The 22,560-nt window shown below is 59.9% G+C and overlaps 2 protein-coding genes across 8 annotated transcripts in view; one reads left to right on the top strand and one right to left on the bottom strand.

The window, feature by feature from the left end:
• The window catches only part of ADGRD2 (adhesion G protein-coupled receptor D2), a 34,427-nt gene extending 30,165 nt beyond the window's left edge, over positions 1-4,262 (top strand). For 4 of the 6 annotated variants that reach the window (XM_021413762.1, XM_021413760.1, XM_021413764.1 and 1 more), the window contains one exon: positions 272-1,589. In XM_021413762.1, the coding sequence (XP_021269437.1) occupies positions 272-508 (237 nt within the window). In that variant the 3' untranslated portion in view covers positions 509-1,589. Of the gene's footprint in view, positions 1-271; positions 1,590-3,619 lie in introns of those variants that run through there. The other 2 variants (XM_021413766.1, XM_021413765.1) reach the window with 2 other exon arrangements.
• NR5A1 (nuclear receptor subfamily 5 group A member 1) lies at positions 4,844-20,637 on the bottom strand. 2 transcript variants are annotated; one of them, XM_021413786.1, is made up of 7 exons: positions 20,433-20,633; positions 18,252-18,370; positions 17,845-17,986; positions 14,922-15,562; positions 9,799-9,918; positions 9,514-9,661; positions 4,844-6,798 (listed from the first exon to the last, which is right to left on the bottom strand). In XM_021413786.1, exons 2-7 carry the CDS (start codon positions 18,351-18,353, stop codon positions 6,551-6,553), a joined length of 1,401 nt encoding a protein of 466 aa, XP_021269461.1. In that variant the 5' UTR covers positions 18,354-18,370; positions 20,433-20,633; the 3' UTR covers positions 4,844-6,550. The 2 variants fall into 2 exon arrangements, with proteins under 2 accessions (XP_021269461.1, XP_021269462.1); XM_021413787.1 differs by having other exon boundaries at positions 6,551-6,798; positions 18,252-18,367; positions 20,433-20,637.

Here is a 22,560-nt window from a genome sequence, read left to right on the forward strand (position 1 = left end):
GCTGTGCCTCTAGCAGGTGCCCAGGCTGCAGATCACACCAGGGCTGGGGCTGAGCAGTGGAGCTGCCGAGAGGTGCAGTGGGTTGCAGGGAGCTCTGCAGAGTGCCCGTTTCTCTGGGGCTGGGTGCAGGCACTGCAGGAGCTCGCTGCAGGGAGAGGGCAGCTCAGTGCTGTGAGGAGCTCTGCTGGGCCTTGGTGGGAGGGCTGGGGGCTCCAGCCGTGCAGCAGACAGACCTGTGCCTTCTGCTAACAGATGTTCTCCCCTCTTTCAGGCTGTAGAGCTGACAGCATTCAAATCCTCAGGTAACATTTCCTTCTTCATCTTCAATGTTTTTTATGCCAATAGTGTTTTCTCTAATTGCATTGTGGAGCACGGACCGGAGGGTGGAGGGCAAGTTATTTTTGCTCAGACTTTAGGAAGTGTTTTACTTCCATCGTGCCTCAGTGGTTGCAGTCCTGGCAAGGCTGCTGAGGGCTCCGTATGCACAGGACAGGGCTGCAGCAGGTGAGGAGCAGGGGGTGCCCGGAGGCCCTGCTGCGCTGCCTCTCCCCACAGCACCAGTGGCTCAGCTCGGCCGTGACCCCCTGCAGAGCTCAGCCATGGGTGCACATCTCATAGCACCCATGTGGCTTTTCCCAGCATCTCTGCAGCCTTCCTGCTGCCTCCATGTGTCTGCAGTTTGCTGCACATCAGCAGTGAAGCTGCAGCTTGCAGACTGGAAGGCAGCATCCATGCAGCGGATGTGGGCAGGCACCAGGCAGCAGCAGGCAGAGCCCAGCACCCCAGGCTGCTTGGCCAGATCCAGGGGTTGCAGCAGCTCTTTGCTGCCACAGAGTATTGTAAAGCAACAGCTGCTGCAGGAAGCACAGTGGGTGTTAGGAGTGACTTGCTCCTGGAGAAGGGAAGCCGGGAAAGATGGGGTGTTCAGACAGGGATGGATTTATGAGCTTAAAAGCAGCCATTTAGCTTCTTCTATTTCAGGTTGTAGAAAGGCCAATGTCACCATGAAGGTGGGTAGAACTGAAAACAGAAATCCCTCCTAAGCCCCAGACCTCTGCTGGGCTGCAGTGCTGGGGGGGCAGCAGCAGCTCAGCTCCCCACCCGGCTTTGGGCAGGTCCCCAGCTCCTCTGTGAACAGGTGCAGTGTGTTTTGTTTTTTTTGATTTGTTTCTTATCTGTCACTGATGAGTACTGCAAGCACTCTCAATGCAGTCTCTGGACGGCGTCACTCAAGCAGACAGTGCAGGGAAGAAGCAGCAGGGATGGACTGATATTATTTTTTCTTCATTGTTACATTTTCTTTTGTCAAGGGATGCAGTGCATTAGCAGGTTCTGATTTTGCTCCATATTAAGTGTCTAAGCAGGGCAAGCTTAGACTGTTTTCGAGAAGATGCCACCCAGAAGCCTTACAGCTTTCCTCCCCACAGTGGACACATGAACGAGGCAGACAGCGGTGTTTGGGAGTAAACGTGCTGCAGTCCCAGGCTCAGCACTACGCACACTGAGCACGTGCACTGGTGCATCTCAGCCTCACCTGCTCCTGCCTATTTTAATGAGCCACATTTGTAATTAAACTCCAGCTGTGTAAAGAGGTGGGCTGTTTAGCTTGTTTTTGCTTTCTCAGGTAAGCCCCCAGCATATGTTTCAAAAAACACACAGCCCTGAGCACACCAAAGGACAGAGCTCCTGCAGTGCCCGTGCCTTTGGTGTTAGGAGAACTAATGGAGCCCACGCAGGAGCTGGCGGGTCCCCAGGCCGGGCTCAGGGCCTCCCCTCTCCCTGGGTCAGCAGCCACACAACAGCGGTGGAAGCAGCAGCTGGAGCAGGCCCACGTGCACACAGCTCCCTGCGAGCCTGGAGAGCAGCTCTGCTCGCGCCCGGGGCCACGGCTTGGGCTGTGCTTCAGCCTGAGGGTGACGGAGAAGATCTCCTTGAACCAGAAGAGCCCTCCTCTCACACTTGTGTGCTTGCAAGGCAGCGAGCACGGCGCTGTGCTGCTCTGCAACGAGGCACAGGACTCAAAGATAAGTGCTTCCAGCCATTAAACATATGAACTACAAGGCAGCAGTGCCCAGCTGCAGTAATGCCTGGATGACCCCAGGGCAGGGCAGCACTGCACATGGTCGTCACGGCTTGTTTGGCAGCACAAAATGCTGTGTAGCTCTTGGGGAAAACAGCTGCCAGGGGAAGCAAGCCGTAGTCCTGTGTTTGGTGGTGGCTGAGAGACAAATCATCTCAGTGCTCTCTTCTATTTGTTTTCTCCCCGAATAGTTTAATGCATAGAGGTGTATTTTGACCTGAATGTGTTTATTTGAAAACTTCCAGCAAGCTCTAATGTGGATTACCACGGTGCCAGCAGCAGGCCTGCAGGAGGTTACTCAGAGATGCAGGAGGATACTGCCTGCCCCTGCCTGAACCAGATCTCGTGGGCAGGGGTGCGGGTGGGAAGCTGGGGACAGCAGGACTTGCTCTCAGCTGCCCAGCAAAATGGTGCTGGGCCTGGGGTGGAATCCATCTGACTCACCCCATTGCCGTAACTGAGTGCTGCCATGCTCTTGCTCCCCGTGCAAGAGGCACCAGTGGGGTTCACGGTGCAGGACAGATGGGCTCACGGCAACACTTCAGTGTGTGTGAGAGTGAAGGCAGATTAAGCCCAGGTAAAGGCCAGGCTAGGTTCAGAAGAACACAGCGCGGTTCAGCAGTGTGGCTGCGGCACAGGCCGGCGGGGGCTGCGCATTGCCCACACAGCCCTCCCCTCTCCCACTCCCAATATTCGGTCTCCCCCTCAACGACTCAATTCACTCGGAGGAGCTGCATGCTTTTCGCAGTAATGAGCTCCAGCCCAGCTGTACAAAGATGCGCGTTGCACGGAGCACTCTGCCCAGATTCATTACACCCATTATGTAAGAAGGGGATGGCCGGGGGGGTTCACATGTTTGCACAAACAATGAGTGCCGTCTTCCTTGTCTTGGTGAACAAGAGCTCCAAGAGGCCTCCACATCCTCCATCTCTTCAAGTGATGGCTTCTTTGTTTCCCCACGATAATTTCATTATTCAGTTTGAATACATTTATATGTTGCTAAGCCACACATAGCAACATGGATCTTGTCTCCATGGCCCAGCCTTTCTGTGATCAATATTGAGTATTTCTGCAACTCTCGCAGTACTGCCTTCAGTAGGATTTCTTTTAAAATAATGGGGAAATGGTTGATCTCAGGGATGTGCAGCCAGCCGGGCACTGGGCGTGCCGTGGGTGCTGGGGAAATGCCAACCCACCGGGCTGCTCCTGGGGGGCTCACTGCGGCCCGGTGTGCCACCACCCCTCCCTGCTGGGCAGAGGGGGCCCTGTGCTTTGATGGGGGGAAGCGCAGCCCATGCAGAATCAGTGCTCTCTTCCATGGTACCATTGGTATTTTCATTAAATCTTGCTGAAACCTCTTTCTTCAGTGCATTCAGAGCTGATGGGGCCCTGTGCAGCGTGTACGTGTCATTGCTGAGCGGGTGAAGGAGAGGGCTCCCTGCTCCCTGCCTGCACCGCAGCACCCCAGCAGGGCAGCGGGGAGCCCCCCTGGCCCCTCTCCCAGCTGGGGTGGCTCAGCCCATCTCTCTTTTGCTTTAGGTTTCTGAGTGGAGGTTTCTGGGTGCCATGACACCGTGGTGGCTCTTCAAGCAGCCAGGAGGACGGTGGGCAGAGGAGCTGCTTCCCGCGGAGGGCTGTTAACTCTGTGCTTCTTCCTAGCAGCATGTGCAGACAAAGCCACGGCAGGATGGGGGCTGCACGGGGCTCTCCCGGGGCCATCGGTCTCCGTGCGCTGCTGAAGACGCTCCACACATCCCCAGCTCCTCATCGCTGCCAGCGCTGGTTGTGCCACCACCAGAGCTGGTTTCGCTTGGAGGATGTGGTGTGGGACACGCTGTGCTCAGGGCTGTGCCTGCACAGGGGAGGGTGTCACTGCAGGCAGGGCTGGGACTGGGCTGCACGGGAAGCACAGGCATTAGGGAAGACAGCGGCTGGCTTCAGTGCTTTTCTACACCAGCTGACTTTAATAGCTTCTTTAGCTGTATTTCGGACAAAAAAATCTCCCTTCTCCTCCCGGTTTCCCATCTGGCTGGTCACTCCCTCTCCAGCTGGCGTTATGTCCTCCCTCCCTCTGTTCTGTGCCTTGGACTGCTTCTCCTGTTACTTTCTAGTGTTTAGAGCACATGAAATGTGTTGGTTTTTTGCTGGTTACGATGACAGTAAATGCTGATTTTTAAAGGCAGCCTTCTCTCCCTGTAATTTGTCCCTGGGAACGGTCCCATGGCCACATGCTGTAGCTTCACAGGCTACAGCAGGGTAGGAAGTGGTGCAGGGCTGTGGTGCGAGGGATCGGGGCTCCGTGATCCCATGGGCTGGCTGCCCTGTCTCGCTGCGTTCCCTGGTCTCAGCAGAGCTTGTGCTGGTTGGCATTTAATTGGTGGTGGAAACCACAGCCCCCAAAACAGCTCTGTACAGGCCTGTACAGACAGCACTGCATTCACACCCCCTGCTCGATGCCCTGCTGAGGTTTTGCTCCCTCCCTCAGCACATGGCATTGCCCATTGCCTCCTAAATGTCATAATTCTCGAGCTTACTTGCAAAGCACACTCTGAGTAACTATGGCAATTCACTGCAGCACTTGGAATCAGGTCTTGAGTCACTGGTGCCCTCCTATTCAGCCACAGTAGTGGTCCCCTCCTGCAGTGCCCTGAGGGTCCCACGGGATGGGGGTTGGGGGACTGTGTGCTGCCCTGGGGCCGGGAGGAGGGGTGGCACCAGGAGGGAGTGTCAGAAATACAATGAAAAAAGACAACGTCTGCCTTCTTAAATGAACTGCAAAATTTATTACAGTGGTTTACTCCTGACATGGAAGTTAATAACCTCCTGCCTGGGAAGGAAGGGTCGGGAGAGAAGGAGGAGAGGGATGGGAGAGAGGAAAGGATGAGAGAGAGAGAGAGACACTTAAGGACACTTTTCATTTTCTGAAAATAAAATATCTTTTACCTCCCAAACCATTTTCTCCAGTTCTTTAAGTTCACAGAAAGAAGAAGGTGAAACTGAACCACAGACTTCAGGAGGAAAATGCACAAACGTTGAAAAGCAAAAACAAACATGCTCTTCTGTATCTAACAAGTTGGGGTTGGTGGGTGGCAGCACGAGAGCTCCTCAAGCCCCGGCGCTGTGCGGAGCTGCAGCGTGCGAGTGTCCCCTCCAAATGAGACAGTGGAGAAAACACCTGAACCAAACCCCGCAGCAGAGCTGGTGGGGCCATGTGCTGGGCACCCACGAGGACACAGCATGGGGCAGGAGGAGGCTGTGCTGGAGCCTCTGTGCTGCCCTGCTGAGCTTCAGCCCAGTGTGGGAGGAGAGCCGGCATCTGTGTGGCTTCAGTGTACTGCTGTCACCTGGGGACAAAGCAGTGCTGGCCCTTCTGGTTCCTCCTTGCCCAAGTGTCGGAGGTGCTGCTAGGGCCACCAGCCGCAGCCCTGGGCACGTGCTGGCACGTGCTGCTGCAACTGTCCCAATGCCCACAGCATGAGGCCTGGCCCTGAGCATCCCTCCTGCTCTGCCGCCTGCAGTGCCGCCTCCACCAGCACCACCTGTGGGCAGCGAGGAGATGGTGCCCATCCCTGTCCCTGTCCTGCCCCTTGGCCGCTCCCCAGCATCACATGGGCACGGCTGGTGGCCAGAGTGAGCTCTGGGAATCTGCCTGGGCCATGGGCTCCTGCCACTGCCTCTGCCTCCTCTCCTGCCCACTGCAGGGGAGCTGAAGTGTCCCAGCGACGAGTCCCTGTCTCCAGCACTGACTCTTGGAGCCTCTGCACAAAGCCTTGCCATCCTGGACATGAGCAGAGCCCAGACATGGGTGGTATTTGAGCACTGCTGCTGCCAAGGGCTGTAAAACCCTAATTCTTGCCATGGCACTGGCAAGTGCTAAGAAAACAGAGCCAGCTGAGGGTCAGCAGTGCCCTGCTTAGTGCTGAGCAGGCAGTGACTCTGTGGCAGACAGGAGTGAGTCTCTTAGCCCCAGGGATCAGCTTTGCTGCTGTGGAAATCCCCTGCCACTGTGCCGGTGCCAGGGCAAAGAGAAACCCCACAGCCTGGAGGGATTTCAGCCCACTTCTTCCCATGCCCTGTACACCAGAGGTCCCAGACAGGGCAGGCTGGGCAGCGGGAGGGCAGTGGTGGAGAGACAGAGTGCATGGATGGCAGGAGAGGAGCAGAAATGGGAGCAAAGCCAGGACAGGCTTTCCCCCTGCTCACATCGCACGGCTGGGTCAGGCAGCGGGTTGGGCAGTGGCTGTGCAGGGGCTGAGGGGCCGCAGTGCTGGCAGGGCAGTCCAACTGTTGAGCTCATGTCCCTGTGACCATTAACTGTCCTTACCATGTATTAAAATAAATCGTCTGGGACCTTCCACTAGCACGGGTTAAATAGCATCACTGAGAGGCGTGGGGCGGAGAGGTGGTCCCAGGTGCGTGTCCTGCCCCATCGCTGCGTGGGGCCCTGCAGAGTCCATGCAGGAACTGTGCTCAAGTCCGCTTGGCGTGCAGCATCTCGATGAGGAGGTTGTTGCAGGGCACCTCTCCGCTCAGGTGCTTGTGGTACAGGTACTCCTCCGCCTGCATGCTCAGCGCCCGGACCTCGGTCAGCCGCAGCAGCAGCTGCCGGAACTTGTCCGTGCAGTGCGGGTAGTGGCATACCGTGTACTCCAGCAGTGCTGCATTGGCCTTCTCCTGAGCATCCTTAGCCAGTGTGTGGTTCTCCAGGTACTTCACATCTACAAGAGAGTGAGACGGGGGGAGTGAAGCAGTGCCAGGTGCAGGCACTGACCACACTGTGCTGAGTGCATCGGGAGGGACCGTCCCCACAGTCCTTCCCATTTGGACCTGAGTGCCCACGGTACCAATGCTGGTGCTGCAGCTTGGGTGCCTGACTTGCTGCTTGCCGTGCTGCCAGCTCCTGATGCGTCCACACTCAGGTATGGGTTTGCAGCTTGGACACAGCCTGGCTGTGTGGAGCCCTCAGATCCAAGCAGCAAAGCGGTGGGGTTCTGTGGCTTATCTGGGGCTTTTGCCCCCCAAAAGAGGGAGCTGAACTTGGTTTGGAGCCCAGCAGGCCACGGATATGCCAAGAGCCAAGCAGCTCTCTGGAGAGCGGTTCATGGTGCTGGTGGCGGAGGGCCACAGGGCCCGGGGTTCTCAGCCTCCACGGCCGGGGCCAGCCGGGCACTGCGCAGTGAGGGCTGCAGCCCTGCGGGGTATGCCCGGCACTTATCAGATCACCCTTCCCTTTTAACTCCTGTGGCACATTTGGTCCTATTGTGGCCATCTCCCTTCTACTCGAGGTTGTTGTTATGAAATCTCTTTATCTGCATAAGGTTATTGTGCATGTCATTAAAAAAAAAGAAGTTATATTGATAAATGTCAAATCTATCCCCTGAGTTGGCTCAACAATAGCTAGTTCTACTCGATGAACTCACCTGGTTCTCTGAAAGACCCTATTCACTGTTTAATTGAATATTTGAATAATCTTTTCATTCCTGCAAGGAATAAAGAATGTTGTCCAAATAACATTGACTCACTTCATTTAGCGACACTGCAGCAGTTGCAAAGACTGTCCTGTGACAAAGCCTCCCATCACACATACAGATATGCCTGGGATTATTTCTATGCCCTCAAGTGTTCTTCCTATTCACAGCTCCTTTTGTTTGGGAGAAGCTGCTGATAAATTGCAAACGCTTAAGGGAATGTGGGCTATAAAAGCCTCTCTTCCTCCCCTCCCCAAGAGTAGCTGCTTCATGAATGTAAGTCATGAAATCGAATGATAGGTCAATCCATTAAGGCTCTATTAAGCCCTTCTGTAGAACAAAGCTAACCTGTGCCGTCCTCATAAATATTGCTATTTTGAGAAGCCCTAATTTTAATTAAATCTCTTTACCTGCTCAGGAGAGAAATCTATTTAGAACTCAAATGGCAGCTCTTGTGAGTGGGGCTTGGCTTTGATTGTGCTGTGGCAGAGTGGTAAATGTGGAAATTCTCTTGTTAAAGGCAATTACATCCTGAACATAATACACAATCCCATCCTCTACAGCTGAGCCTGAGAAGGGCAAATTACTCCAAGTGAGCTCTGCAATATGGAGAGAAAAAGTTGAATTTGGGGCAAAATAATGTCTGGGAAAACACTGCTGTTTTATTCCACGCCCTCCCTGAAAGCTGCTGCTCTGGGGATGAGGAATCCTGGGCTGAGAGCAGTGCTCCAACCGCCAGTGCCTGGGAGGATGCTGCCCTGCTCGCTGCCAGGAGGGATGGGGACAGGGACTGGGGATAGGGATGGGAGACAGGGATGGGGATTAGGGACAGAAATGGGGACAGGGGTGGGGCCGGGGACAGGGTAGCGTTGGAGGACTGTCCGGTCATGCTCCTGCAGAACCCATGGGGCAGCAGTGGGGCATGGCCCCCTCCCCAGTTCCTTCATTTCCCAAGCACTGTTTGTGCCACACCTTATCACTGTTGAAATAGCGAGTCGCCATATCTGGTTTCTCTGGATTTCAAAACAGCTCCAGAGAAAAAAGAACGCCTTGGGAGGAGGAGATGCTGCAGCTGCAGGGGGGACCAGCTGTGTGGCAAGGGGCTGCCAGGGATCTGCTGCTGCCCGGGGATGTCCTCAGCAAACCGCACTCTGAGATTGGGACGGGGATGGGACAGAGATGTTCATTTCTCCCCAGAACCCACGCGCTGCAGGGGCCCATCTGTTGACTCTCTCTGGGCACAATTAGCTGCAGCTGGCGCGGCGTGAAGCCAGGCGGTAGCGGAGGTGCGAGGCGGCAGCACGGCAGAGAGCTGAGCCCCTGGCGGCTCTGTACCGGGAGGTGGGAGCTCCCGCTGGGACGGCACCAAGCAGGTGGTGGTGGCAGAGGGCACGAAGGCACCGGGCCGCAGCACAGCACGGGCTGCCCTCCTTGGGGTGATGCGTCACGTCCCTGCACAGCGGCAGCGGGTGCAGCCACGGGGGCAGCAGGGCCGGGCCGGGCCGGGTGGGCTCAGCTGCGGCTCCATGTGTTTTGTCTGGGTGAGGAGCGACCGTGTGAACACACCGCCTCGGCCGACCGCAGGCTCCGGGCAGGGCCTAATCAGAAGCAGCGTGCAGCCGCTGCCTGGGTGCTGCTGACGCACATCCTGGGAGATAGGGCCGTCCCCTGCGGCCGCCTCTGCCAGCACGGCAGTTTGCAGGGCACTATCAGCCGTTGCTTTCCCTGCACCAGGCGAGTGACCAAAACAGGCTCTGCTCATGGGACTGGGGATGCAGCATCCTCCACAGCCACAGTGGAGCAGGAACAGCCCCCAAAGCTCCAGGTGCACAGGGAAGGGTAGCGGCGATGCCTCAGCCCTTGTTCCCAGTGCCGCACCAAAGCCTCTTCGTCCCCCCTCTGCCCATCTGCGGGCACAGACGCTGCCCTCACTGCCCACTGCCCCCACACACGGTCCCCACTCACCAAGGCTGAAGAGGATCAGGAACTTGAGGCAGACGAACTCCTGCCGGTCCACCTGCAGTGAGTGCAGGTGCAGGACCAACTCCTGCGCCCGCAGCACCAGGGAGTGCAGGATGGAGCCCGCCTGCACCGCCACTGCCGACAGATCCACCTGCAGGAGGGACAGCATCAAGAATGGGGCCCCACGCCCACCCCACCATGTGCCCTCCACAAACCAGTGGAAGGAGCAAGGTCAGAAGGGAGACGGCAGTCCCCCCGCTCCTCACTGCGGTGCAGCCCCACGCTCACCTCCTGCCCGGTGACCAGCAGCACACTGTGCTCCTTGCCATGCTGCAGCTGCCGGTACACGTGGTCGAACACCAGAAGCTCGCTCCAGCAGTTCTGCAGCAGCTTCATCTGGTCTCCCACCTGCAAGAGAGCAGAGCTGTGCTGCTGGCACCAGCACCCAGACGTGCTGCGGGGCCTTGGCTGCACTGCAGTTGGTCCCAGTGCCTGCACCCATCCCACAGGGCCATGAGTGCTGTGCTTAGCGTGGCACCGCGTGGGTGCAGTGAGAGCAGTGCACTGGAGCAATACAGTGGCCACGTGAGGTGCCTGAGGCCCAGCAAAGCTCTGCCCAAGGGGGGGCAGATCCATGAGGCCACCCCCCAAAGGGCCACAGGTGGGGAGTGCTCACAGCAGGAAACTACAGTGCACTGCTGCCTTCCCAGGAGCCCCCTCCCTGCGCTGCCCAGCTAAAGAATCACTTTTCAATAATCTGTCCCCACCAATGGAAGCCCTGCACACACCGTATCCACAAAGTACGTCCCAAACCCTCACCCACACACGTCTGCGTCCTGTTGGCACTGGCTGTCCCTTATCAGCACTGCCTTGCCTCCGCACAGCAGGAATCTCGCAGAGCCGTGCACACATCTTTAACAAAACAGCCATTGGCCGCATCCCTGCGGCCTGACGGGGCTGCACAAAGGCCCTGTGTCTGCGGGCTGCTCTGGGCTGCTTCCAGACTGCAGGAACGGAGCGTCTGTCCTCCCAGGGCAGGTCTGGGGGAGGAGTAGGCAGCACTCGAACCCCGGCACACCCACAGCATGCTCAGCTGCCTGCACCTTCACACACCCATGCACACAGCCATGAGCCGGTTGGGTGTGCACAGCTGTGCGTGCAGCTGTAAGAAATGTTCACAGCTCTAAGTGTGTGCAGCTATGTTTGCACAACCAGGTTTGCAAAGAAGTGCCTGAAAACGCCCCTGCTAAGAAGTTCAACCCAGGGAGGCAAAGTGCCCAAACTTCCCAGAGTCTCCCTGGAGAGCTGGGGCTAGAGGCAGTGCCAGGTGGATGGCGGGTGAGCCAGCCCCAGGGATGGGTGCACGTGGCACAAGGCAGAGCCGTGCCCAGCCCAGGCCCAGCGATGCCTTAGGGTGTGAGCAGCACCAAAGCCGCTGTCCCCATGTCTGAGGATGGGGTAACCGCAGTCACCTCTGCCCCAGCACCACCTGGAGAGCTCTGCAGTGCCATTGTGCTCTCTGCTGTTGATGGAAGGAAGACAGATGCGGTAACATAGAGCTGGATAATGCCATCGTTTGGCTGAAGAGGCTGCAATAAACAACTGCTGGGAGATTGCAAAGGGAATAGAAATAGGATGAGAAAGAGCTTTATGGATCCCATGCTAGCACCCCCAGGGGCTGCCGGGATGCATTTTGGGGGCTTTGGGGATGAACATGGGAGCAATGTGCAGCAGGAAGCAGCGGAGTCGCCCAGAAGCGGTGCCGAACAGAGCACAGGCAGACAGAGGGTTCTGCCCAGCTGCTGCACAAAGAACTGGGGAAAAGCTCATCCTGCATCAAAACAAATGGGAGATGTGCATCCTGGGTGACCCTTGTCCTGAGACAGTGCAGCAGCGCAAGGATCTGGGCTCCCAGCAGAGCCCAGCTCCCACCCCACCGCACGCGGCCGTGCTGAGCCCTGCGTTCAGTCTCACGGTGTTGTTTTGTAACCTCCTTCCTGTGCCTCATTCCTCGTTGGGACGAGCTCCAGACGGGACAGACTGAGGGTTTTGCACTAAAAATGGCTTTAAAAAAAAAAAACAACAAAACTTTTCCAAAAGGAAACATCTAAACAATCTTGAGATCTTCGTTCTTTCCTTGAACAATTGCTAACTACCTTCTCCCCACCTCTGTGGGCAGTTCCAGCACATCCCCACCATGCCGCCAGCCCCCAGCTCCATCCCTCACCACGCAGCCAACCCCACACTCACACGGGGCAGCCAAAAGCATCTCCCCCATGGCCTCGTGCCCCACAGCCCCATGCCCCACAGCACCCGTGGCCAAGGAGGGGCTCATTACATGCGGCTGTCCGGAGGCGGTCGGTCCTTTGGTGAAGCGGCTCACACCCTGCTTGCCTGCAAAAGTTAAGCAAGGGATTTTCCTCTTTTAATGTCAAGGCTTTTCAGCAGAGTGCTGCATGGAGGACCTGATGCAAGCTGTCTTTAAGAGGTGACCTTTATTTTTTGAAGAAAGCATTTATCCCATTCACAAAACGTGGCAGTGAAGCGCTCCTCGCTTGAGGTGAGTGTTCACACGGCACAGCCACCACAGAAAAGGCCTTTCTGAGATGGCAGACTGTGACCAACGGAAAATTCCATTACCCTACAATAAGTGGGGCTGCCAGGGGCAGGCGGTTCCCCAAGGAGCCTGGGACCCCGGTGCAGGGCTGTCCCCGTGGGCACACCCTGATCTCCTGGGTGCGAGCATGAGCTGTCACCGCTGCAGCTGGGAAGTGCAAAAGTGGATTTACCATCCACCATCACCGCAATAAAACCCCACACAAGGTGTGAGCGGCCAGATGCAGGCCTCCCTCCCCTGCCCTGACACCACCACAATGGGCAGCGCAAAGCAGAAACCACTGAGCGTGGTGCGCCCACGGAGCCGTGCTCAGCCCCAGGCTGCTGCCCCTTCCCTGCGTCACTGCGGGAGCACATGGCTGCAGGAAGCGGTCACATTTACCCCAGTGCATAGGATGCTGAACATCGCTGCTGCATCCACCGCCAGAAGGAGATTTTAAATCTGCCAAAAACGCGCTGGCTGTTGGCCAGGAGATGGGGTCAACGTGACCCATGTGTGCTAGAGGCAGCGGAGCAGCCGACTGCATATGGGACAAGCGGGAGCTCCCAGATCGCTCCCAAGGAGCGAGGGAAACTTGCTGCGGGGACAGGGGCCGGCCACTGTGCCCCTCGCCATGTACCCATGTGCCCACGCACTGGGCTTTGGGTAGCCTCAGGCTGGAGCCACAGCATTTTGTTGCACGTTCCTGGCTGCTCATCCCAACCCAAAGGTCACTGCATGATGTGTGCACATTTATATGTGCACAGAGCAGCATCACCGATCTAAACTGGACCGCCAGTGTTGGTATACAAAATGAACCTCATGCAGACACAAAGTGTGTACAAGTGTGTGCATCCACATCTCTCTCCTCATATATATATAAAAAAATTACATCTGAAAGGACAAAGTTGCCTGAGACTCACAACCCAACAAAATATATTTCACCCCCGGCCCATATTTTTCTTCCTGAAGAGCCGCTGCAAATCTTCCCTCAGCCCTGACACATCTCATCTAGCCTCAGTTAAAGTTCGTATTTATGGGCGTCAGTGCTGACCTCTTCCACCTCCGCCCGCGTGGCCTCGCGCCGCGGCTCTGTGGCCGGCCCTCGATAAACAGAGGGCCCCCAAATCCCCCTCTGCCGCGCAGCATTATTAGTCTTGCCTCCGAAGGCCAGCGCAGTCCGTAATTCTCCGCCTGGTGACACAAGATGAACGCGGCGACATCAGTCTCGCGGCGGATTGGCATGGGGACCCTCGTTTGTCAGTGGCAGACTGACAGAATTACTGGCCCTTAAATGAAACGATATATCTGGGAAGTTAAATCTGTTTTCAATCTGGCTGCCCCGCGCTGGCGGGCGGACGTGGCGCGTGAGCTGATGTCAAGAGGCCGCTCGCCCCTCTCCCCCCGCGTCCTTCCCAGGGCGCAGGAGGGGGGGTCTCCCCAACGCCCCCAGCTGCAGTCGTCCCCTGGAGGTGGTGGCAAAGGGTCCGCTCTGCAGCAGCACATTGTTGGGACCCGCTGGCTGGGGGGGTACCAGCAGCAGGCTGGTGCAATGCTGGTGCAGTATCAGTGCGATGCTGGTGTGCCTGGTACAATGCCCAGCACGGTGCCTGGTGCAACACCAGTGCTTTGCCTGACACCTCACAGCCGCTAGCTTCCCTTCCCTGGCTGGTACAGCAGCAGCCACCTTCATGTGGCCATTTCCAGGGGTGGGGTGCCACAGTGTCCCTGCCCTGAGGAGCCCTGGCTTTGCAGTGGGGACTGCCCATGTTACGGCCATCGATCCCTGAGGCTGCGCTTTTACACTGTGCTCACAGGCTTTAGGGTGAAACCATAAAGTCGGCACTAGCAGGAGTTCATTTACTGCCCTGCCGCGCCCTGATGCACTGTGCAGGGGAGGGAGCAGCCGTGGGGCTGTGGAGCTGCCTTGCACCCAGGTGAGAGCTCTGGCCCTCTTGCCCGGACCCCTCAGAGGTGGATTCACACAGAAACAGCCCATTCTCGTGGTGCAGTCGGAAAGACAATAGCATTACAAGGCTACGTGGCCATGCAGCTGAGATCTGCATTTACACTGTTTATAATATCTCCTGCAAAACAACAGCCACCCTGTTCCCAAAATCCAGGCTGGACACTGATACGATTGAAAGGAGCCCGACCCAGCCCCACGGAGTGCCTTCCGGACACTGTTCTGTGCAGGCAGGGGCTATTTTGGGCACGAGGACTGCCCTGCGGCCCCCGCATGGGGCCCGGTCCCACGGCAGCGGGATGGGCCGATATGGGGCAGCGCGGGGAAGGCACTACATCTCCCCGCCTGCAGCTCAGCTCTCTTTGGCCGCATTGCAAAATGCATCTCCTGGTTTTGCAACAGTTTGGGATCTTTGGTCAACCTGGGCTATAAACAGAAATGGCTGAGAGCAGCTGGGCTGCCCCAGCTCTGCTCCCCCCCACCGCTGGCCCCAGTTCTCGTGGGGCTGGGAGGTGTAAGGGCTCTCGCCCCATCCCTGCTGTCTGCTGGCGGGCACCCGCCTGACAGCATCGATTTTCCTCCCAAAGACAGAGGAGAGAATTGTCTCAACCGTAATTCCTCAACGTTGCGTTTTTCAATTATATCTTCAGCTTGACACCGCGCTCACTCTGCCTGCGATTGCCTCCACACCCCCCGCTGCCGTGATCATCGGACACGCGAGCCCCATGTCACCGGCGGGGACCGCTCTGGTGCTCAGCCGGACCCCCGCACCCCTGCCTGCCCCATGTTGGCACACTGCAGCCCCCATCCGTCCTGCGCTGGCCCCCGGCCCCCGCCGCCCAGCCCTACCTCCAGCTCCTTGAAGAAGATGCAGCTCCGCGCCCACTCCACGATGGAGAATAGCGTCTGGTCGGCCATCTTGCACATGAGGCCGAAGGTGCTGAGCTTCTCGTGCCGGCCCTTGCCCTGCTCCTGCTGCAGGCAGGCCAGGATGCGTGCCTTCACCTGCGCCTCGTCGGGCTCCAGCTGCAGCAGCTTCAGGATGACCTCAGGGATGTCGGGTGGGGAGCTGCTGGGGTAGGTCTCCGGGTACGCGTAGGCGGGCACGGCCTCATGCGCGGCACTGTAGTGGTCGGGGTACTCAGACTTGATGGCGCGGCTGGGGAAAGAGGAGTAGTGGTAGCCAGAGAGCGGCGTGTGGCCGGGCACAGTCATGGTGAGGGAGGGGGTCCCGTAGGGGCCGCGCTCGTAGTCGGCGGGCGTCAGGGCAGCGGGGTTGGGCGGCAGTGTCTTGGCCATGGCATGGATGCTGTGGATGGTGGAGGACAGCCCGTAGTCGTTCTGCACAGGTGACACGATCTGTGGCACGGTCTCCAGCTTGAAGCCATTGGCGCGGATCAGCGCTTTCTTCTGCTGCTTTAAGGCACGGTCCCGCTTGTACATGGGCCCAAACTTGTTCCTCCCGCCGCGCATCCGGTCTGCGCGCACGGCTGTGGGCAGAGGAGCAGAGCTGTGGTGAGCAGAGCTGGACCAGGGGGTGGGGGGCAGGGACCGATGGAGCCGGGGGCAGTGGGACCCCAGACCAGAGAGCTGTGCTGCGGGTTAGGGTATGCTGCACCTCAGCAGCTCCAGGAATGGTGAGGGAGGAAGACATGCTCGAGTCTATGAAATGCACGGAGGTAAAGAGCATGGAGCGGAGCCCCAGGAGTTCAGGCAGATTAGGGGCCCTGATGCTGCTTTCATTTTCACAGCCCCCGAGCCCGGATCAGCCCTGGGATTTCCTTCAGGGCAGCACAGTCTCTGCTGCCTTCTGCAATTCTCTCCCATCTCCCAGATCTCTCCCCACTGCCCCGCTCCCCACCACCCTGCCGGCTGCAGCAGCGCAGCAGAGGCTGCTCCGAGCCTCGAGTTAAACCCAAGAATGTGTCACCCAAGCAGGTGCTTCTCTGCAGCACAAGCTTGGCCCCGGCACAGCAGCCGCCAGCCCACCCGCACAGCCCCGGCAGCCGAGAGGGGAGTGAGCCAGCAAGCACCGCGCGGCCCCGCGTGGAAGGGAACAGCCCCTGGGCAGGTTCGTAGCCCATGAGAGCAGGCTGCTCTGTTCTGTGCCCCTCTCCTTCCTCTGCCTCCCTTTGCCCGTGTGCCCCGCGGATGCTGCAAGCCCCCAGACTTTCCCCACTCAGGCTGGAGGGGCGGCAGCACGGCCGGGAGCGGTATCTGCAGGAAAGCAGGAATGTGCTCCCCGGGGAACTGCTCTGAGCTTCCTCCCTCGTTCTTTATTCATGGAAACAGCATCTCCAGCCATGCAATGCAAGGATGCCTCGATACTGGGGTGCCTGGATATTGGGATGCCTGGATAATGAGATGCCTGGATAGTGGGGTGGCTCTGCTCGGGCTGTGAGAGCCCTGTTGCCTTCGGGGTGCATCACTTACAGCACCGGCTGTGCCAGACCTCCACCCGCAGCCCTGGGTCCCAGCCTGCACCCCCGTCTGCACTGCAGTGTGCTGAGAGTGCAAATCTCCCCCACCCTCCAAATAATGTACTGTTTTTCCCCCACGCTCTGAGGCCGGGTAGGGCAATGGCCAGGGAGCAGAGCCCATCCCTGTACACGCGGGAGATGTTCACACAGAACCTTCCCCGGGCAAACACTGATCCCCTCCTTCACTCCCGAAGCATGAGCACAAAGAGGGAAGGGGCTTTCCCGTTCCCTCCTGCTCCACTTTTCCATTTCAGGACTGGATCTGTTCTGAAACCCCGCTAGATTTTGTCCCATCTTGCTGGAAGATTCCCCGTGTAGCTCAGATTCCCTGACTGAGAAAGACCGATTACAAAGGCAAGGTGGGCTCGCGTTTTTAACACAAAAGAGTCCCACGGGAACGCCGTCCGCCTGCGGGTGCCTCCTCCTCGATGAGCTGCTGCGGTGAGCAGCGAGGAGATAAACGGAAAGGGGTGAGCGGGCTGCCGCAGCCCGGGCAGAGCACGGGGCCGGGTCGGCTCCACCAGACGAAAACTGCCCAAAATAAGAAAACAGAGTGTTCCCGTCCCCACCCCGGAGACACAAACGCCGCAGCTGCCTCCCCTCGCTCCCAGCACCTGCCGCGAGCCCGGAGCCCAGAGCCGCCGCACGGCGCGGAGCAGCCCGGCTGCTGCCTCGGGCACGAGAGGAGCCACGCGCCCGCTGCAGCCGCGTGCGGGGAAGAAGAGGCCGGGGGAGCGGGCACAGGTGGGGGATTTCCTATCCTCGTTTGCCAGCAGCGGGTCCTCAGCGCTCTTTGCTTGTGCTAAGCGCGGCAGAAATCCCGGCGTAGGGCTCGGGGACATCAGAGCCCGGCCGTCACGGCGCGGTGGGGCTCGGCGCTGCGACGCGGGGCGCCGGGCATGTCACCGCGCAGAGAGAAAAAGCTGATTTGCGGAGGGGCTCCTGCAGTTTTCGTGGCAGTCTCACAAGATCTAACGTTTTCCTTAAGTCTCGGCTTCTGGAATTGTGCGATTAAGGAAAACAACAATTTCTAAGCTATTTCCCAACGTTCTGCCAAGCAAAGACTGTCCCGGAAAGTTGAAGCCCCGGCAGCCAAAACGCAGGAGAAACAAAACAAAAACAAAGAAACGAAAAGCAGAATACGGGGCGACAAAACGAATTTTTCGTTAACTTGGCGAGGAAAAACGGAATCGGAGCCGCCGCGGCGATTCCCGGCCCGGGGGCCGCCGGGGACAGCGCGACCGCGGCGGGGGCACAGCACCCACCCCCCCGCCCGGGCCGCCCCGCGGTACCTTCCAGGCGCATCCCCACGGTCAGGCACTTCTGGAAGCGGCAGTAGGGGCAGCGCTTCCTCTGGGTCTTGTCGATCTTGCAGTTCTGGCTCTCCGTGCAGGTGTAGTGCTTGTTGTTCTGCACCGTCCTCTTGAAGAAGCCCTGCGGCGGCCAACGGCGGGGATGCGTCGGCACCGGCACCCCGCATCAGCCCGCATCAGCCCGCACCCTGTACCCACTCCCGGCACCGGCCCCGCCGCCCCCTGCCCGGCTCCCGCCGCGCTCCCGTCCCGCCGCCGAGCGGTGAATCGCCGCCAACGAAAGCGGGCGGGGGGCGGCCCGCGGGAGGCTCCTCTGCCCCGGCCCCGGCCGTGCCCCCCCTCCGCTCCCTACCCGGCCCCTCTGCCCGCCGCCCGGCGGCTCCTACCTTGCAGCTCTCGCAGGTGAGCAGCCCGTAGTGGTACCCGGAGACCTTGTCCCCGCAGACCGGACACAGCTCGTCCAGGTCCTCATCATAGGAATAGTCCATCCCCGCCGGCGGCCCTGCTGCGGGACGGGCGGGTCAGCGGGGCCGGAGGGGCGGCACCGGGCGGCCCCGAGCCCTGCGCCGGGTGCGGAGCGGGAGAGCGGCGCGGCGGAGCCCGAGCGCAGGTGCCGGAGCCAGAGCCCTTTATAGCGCCTGGAAGAGCATCTCCATGCGGGTGCGGGCGGGCGGCCAGCCCCCCGGGGGATGGGGAACCTCCTCTGGGAGAGCGGGCGGCGGGCGGCTGGGGCCGGGCTGGGGAGGAGGGACCTGCAGGGACCCTGCAGCCCGGGGGCAGGGCAGGAGGGGAGCGGGACGCCGCCGGGGGCTGCGGCCGGGGGCGGCTGTGGGCCGAGGGGAGCCCCGGGCTGAGGGTGCCTCCGCAGGAGGGGGCTGGGGGCTGCTGTGTCACCCAAGCACAGGACGCTGCCTGCAGCGTCTGCGGGATTCCTGCTGCCCGCACACCGGACTCACCACCGCATCCTTAACCCCTGTTCTAACCCTAACCCCAACTCTAACTAACCCCAGCCCTAACAGGAGCCCCGCACCCCCAGCTCTGCCCGGACCAGCCCCATTGCCCCCTCAGTCGGCAGCCACAGGGAGCTGATCATGGAGCCCTGCGTGAGGAGCGTGGGGTGCACGGCCTTCTGCACCTCACCTGCAGCCATCGGGAACAGCACCGGCATCGACATCAGACGCCCGCCCGCACACAGCAGCGCTGCCAGTGCTGCCCTGTGGCGCATTCAGTGCTGCTGTTTAATTAATTACTTCACTTTTAGGGACTCTTAATGAAACATTCCCTGGCAGATCGGCGCAGAAGCACATTCTATCCATCAGCTGCATTTGTCCTGCATGGAAGTTTCCTGCTCGCAGGTGAACACAGCCAGCTCAGCTCCCTACCCTGTCAGCTGAGGGACCGGGGCCAAATTGAGCCCAAAATCCAGCTGGGACTGAGGCAGGGGGCAGTCCCAGCTCTGTGTCCTGCACCAGGACGGTGCCCAGGGGCACAGCACCTCTTGGACAGAAGGAGTGGCCCACTCCAAGCTGGATGTTGTCCCCAGCTGCCATGCTGGGGTTTGGCCATGGAGGGAACAAGGATCCGCTGCTGAGCCGGGCATGGAGCTCAGCCTGTCCTGCAGGGCCAAACTGCTCTCCTCAAGGCACCCCTCTGTCCTGCTGCCTGCATGTCACTGCAAATCGAGGCACTTGGTGCCCAGTGGAGCTGCAGGGAGGGCACTGGCAGCAGGGCTTGGCTCATCCCACACATCCCATCCCGCACGCCCCATCTGCACATCCTATCCCACACAGATTGTCCCACACTGCTCACCCCCTATGGCTCATCCCGCACACCCAATGAGGCCTGCGGTGCCCCAGGGAGGAAGCAGTGTTGGCAGGGATGTGCGGCAAACAGGAAGCGGGCTCAGCAGAGGATCGCTCCGGAGCCACCCGGTGTGGAGCCCACGCTAAGAATAGCAGCGGAGCAGCCCCTGTGCAGGGTGGCTGGGCTGGGAAGGAGCGCTCCTGCTGCCTGCGGAGGCTCTCGGCAGCAGCCCTGCACTGCAGGGGAGCCTCTGTGAGCCTCAGAGCCACCAAAAGAGGAGCCCAGGAATGGCTGCGGGGCTCATGAGGGCCCCGGCCACCCCCAAGCTTGCTCCAAGATGCGGGGGCTGTGCCGGAGCTGGAGCCAGGGACACACAGCTCAGCACTGCCTGTGCTCCCAGAGCCTTCGGCGGCCTCCGCTCACCGCCCCCTCGTCCCATCAGCTGGAGCTGGTGCTTCTGCGCAGCATGGCTGAGGCTATGGCGGGGCCTCGTTCTGCAGCCACGGGGCCTGGAGAAGGGACAGGCATCCCTGTGTACCCCCAGGTGTCACTCGGCATCCCTGGGTGTCCCTGCATGTCCCCAGGCACAGTTAGCACTGGTGCCTCCAACCCCTGCTCATGGAGATGGGAAGCGGAGGCCCATGCATGGCTCCCACTTCCTTGCCGAGCGTCCCCAGCCTCCGCCATGTCACTGAAACCCAAGAACCACAGAGCATGGGAAGGGGCCCAGGCAGCCATGGGGCTCCCCACTGCCAAGTACTCACCACGATGCGACTCAGCGCTATGCTGCGCACGGGGCCAGGGTCACAGGAGACCTTCTTCCGTGTCGATGGCGAGCAGCTCCAGCTCGAGGAGCCTCTGTGGGTGCTGGGCAGTGCTGCCCGCTGCGGGCGGGCCGGGGGATTTATAGGGCTGCGGCCGCCGGGGAGGTGTGGGTCCGACTGCGCACACCGCCCGGTGCAGGACAGCGGCCAATCTCCTCCCCACGGGGGCCAGGCTCGGCCGAGGTGGACCAACTTAGTTGCCTTATTGGTTTCTGTGGCCACGTGACCATGCTGAAAAACATCATAATTAAGCTACAAAATGCTGCCCATAAACTAGCATTAGAAAGTGACAGGGGAGATAAGTGGGACCTCTGCGGCAGATAAAGCGCTGGGAGAGAGGAACTGCGGGGAGGTGGGGGCACAGCGGGCAGGGTAGCGCACCAGCGCCCACGTTGGGGCCGCGCTGATTTACGGCGCGAGGGAGGGGGCTGTGGGATGGCCACGGCGGGTCAGGCCATGGGGCAGCGAGCCCAGCAGTGGGCAGCTGAGGTGCATAGCCCTCGCAGAACTGGGGCTGCAGAGAACTGCATGGGATGCACTGGGGACGAGGTGGGTGGGGCAGAGCCTCTGCCCCATGGGTTTCCCACCTCCCACACTGCCCCGGCACTGTCCCGGCCTGCAGGCACCACGGGGCTGAGGGCTCCATCGCCCTGCATGGGTGGTGAGACACGGCCACAGTGTGAGGCCACTTTGACACCTCTCCTCCCAGAGTGGGGATTTACTCCCCCAGCAGTGCTGCGCTCCACTATTGCTCAGTGTAGCATTGCTCCGCGGGTCCACGCCCAGGCCCAACTGCGGCCCCTGGCCCCGTGGGTTGGTACAGCGTAGCGGGGAGGGCAGGGAGAGGCCCCGGGTGCATCCTCACGGACAGGAGGGAGCTCAGAGCCCTGGGGAAGGAGTGGGAGCCGCAAGCTGCACTGCCCGGGTTGTTTTTTCCGTGCTCTGCAGCTGAAGAGAGGAGAAGAGTAACGAAAACACAGCTCTGTAGAAGAGCCAGGCCTGGAGAGGCAGCTTCCGCCCCGATCCCCAGCAATTATCAGCCGAATGCCAGATGTTCCGATGCAATGCCAATGTCAGAGAAAATAAATCTCTGGCAGGTTCAAGGTCCCGCCAGGCCGGCACGCAGCGGCTCGCGGCTCGGCCCCGTGTGAGGCGGGGACGGAGCAGCGCAGGGCGGCCGCAGCGCTTCCTCCCGCTCCCGCCGGGCATTGTTCCCCCGGGAAGGCCCGGCCTCACGCCGCCCGTCTGCTATTTTGGAAGTGAGGTGTTTGCGGGGGTAAATGCGTCCCTGCGGCCTTGGGCACCTTCCTCTGCACAGGCCCTCGCCAAGGCCGCGGCCCAGCTCTGGCGGTTCCCGGCCGCATGGGGTCCTGCGTGGAGCCAGATCCTGGAGGGTGGGCACCGGCACCGCCTCTGCTCTGCATTCTGCTGGGCCTGAGCCCCACCATGGCCGTCATCACTGCCCCAGCTGCTGCCATGGGCACCATAGGGCTGCGCGACCACAGCCTGAGCCCACTGCACCGCACCACCGCCGCGGGCTGCAGCCGCGCTTTGGCTTCTCGCTGGTGCGCAGCCTTGATGCTCAGCAAAGCATATCTCCTCCTGGGATGTTATCTCCATCCACGTGGCTTATCGGCAGCAGGGCAGCCCTCCTGCCTGCGCCACGTTCCCGGAGCGTGCCTGCAGCAGGTGTGGTCAGCACTACTGTTGGCCGCCGCTGGCTGCCTGCACCGCCGGCTGCCCGCAGTCCCTGACTTTGCGGCCCGCACCGATAATGCACGCGGCGAGGACTTTGGCGATAGCGCTGCCGATGACATTACCTTGTCCCCCGCATTCTTCCGATGCCACGCACGCCTGCGCTTGGGGGCGCGGGCAGGCCCGGCGCATGGCGGTGTGTGCAGATGGTGCGCAGGCAGTGCCGTGAAGCGCTGGTGGTCTCCTCCCGGGGGGACTCATTGACATATCAGTCACATAGTTCTGCATAATTGGGACTTGGATGCAGCCTCTCTTTATGTTTCCTCTTGGCAGTTGCCAACAACATGAAGCACTCCTGGGTCAAAATGACAGC

Source organism: Numida meleagris, chromosome 16 (assembly GCF_002078875.1).
Source record: "Numida meleagris isolate 19003 breed g44 Domestic line chromosome 16, NumMel1.0, whole genome shotgun sequence".
NCBI classification, from domain to species: Eukaryota; Metazoa; Chordata; class Aves; order Galliformes; family Numididae; genus Numida; species Numida meleagris.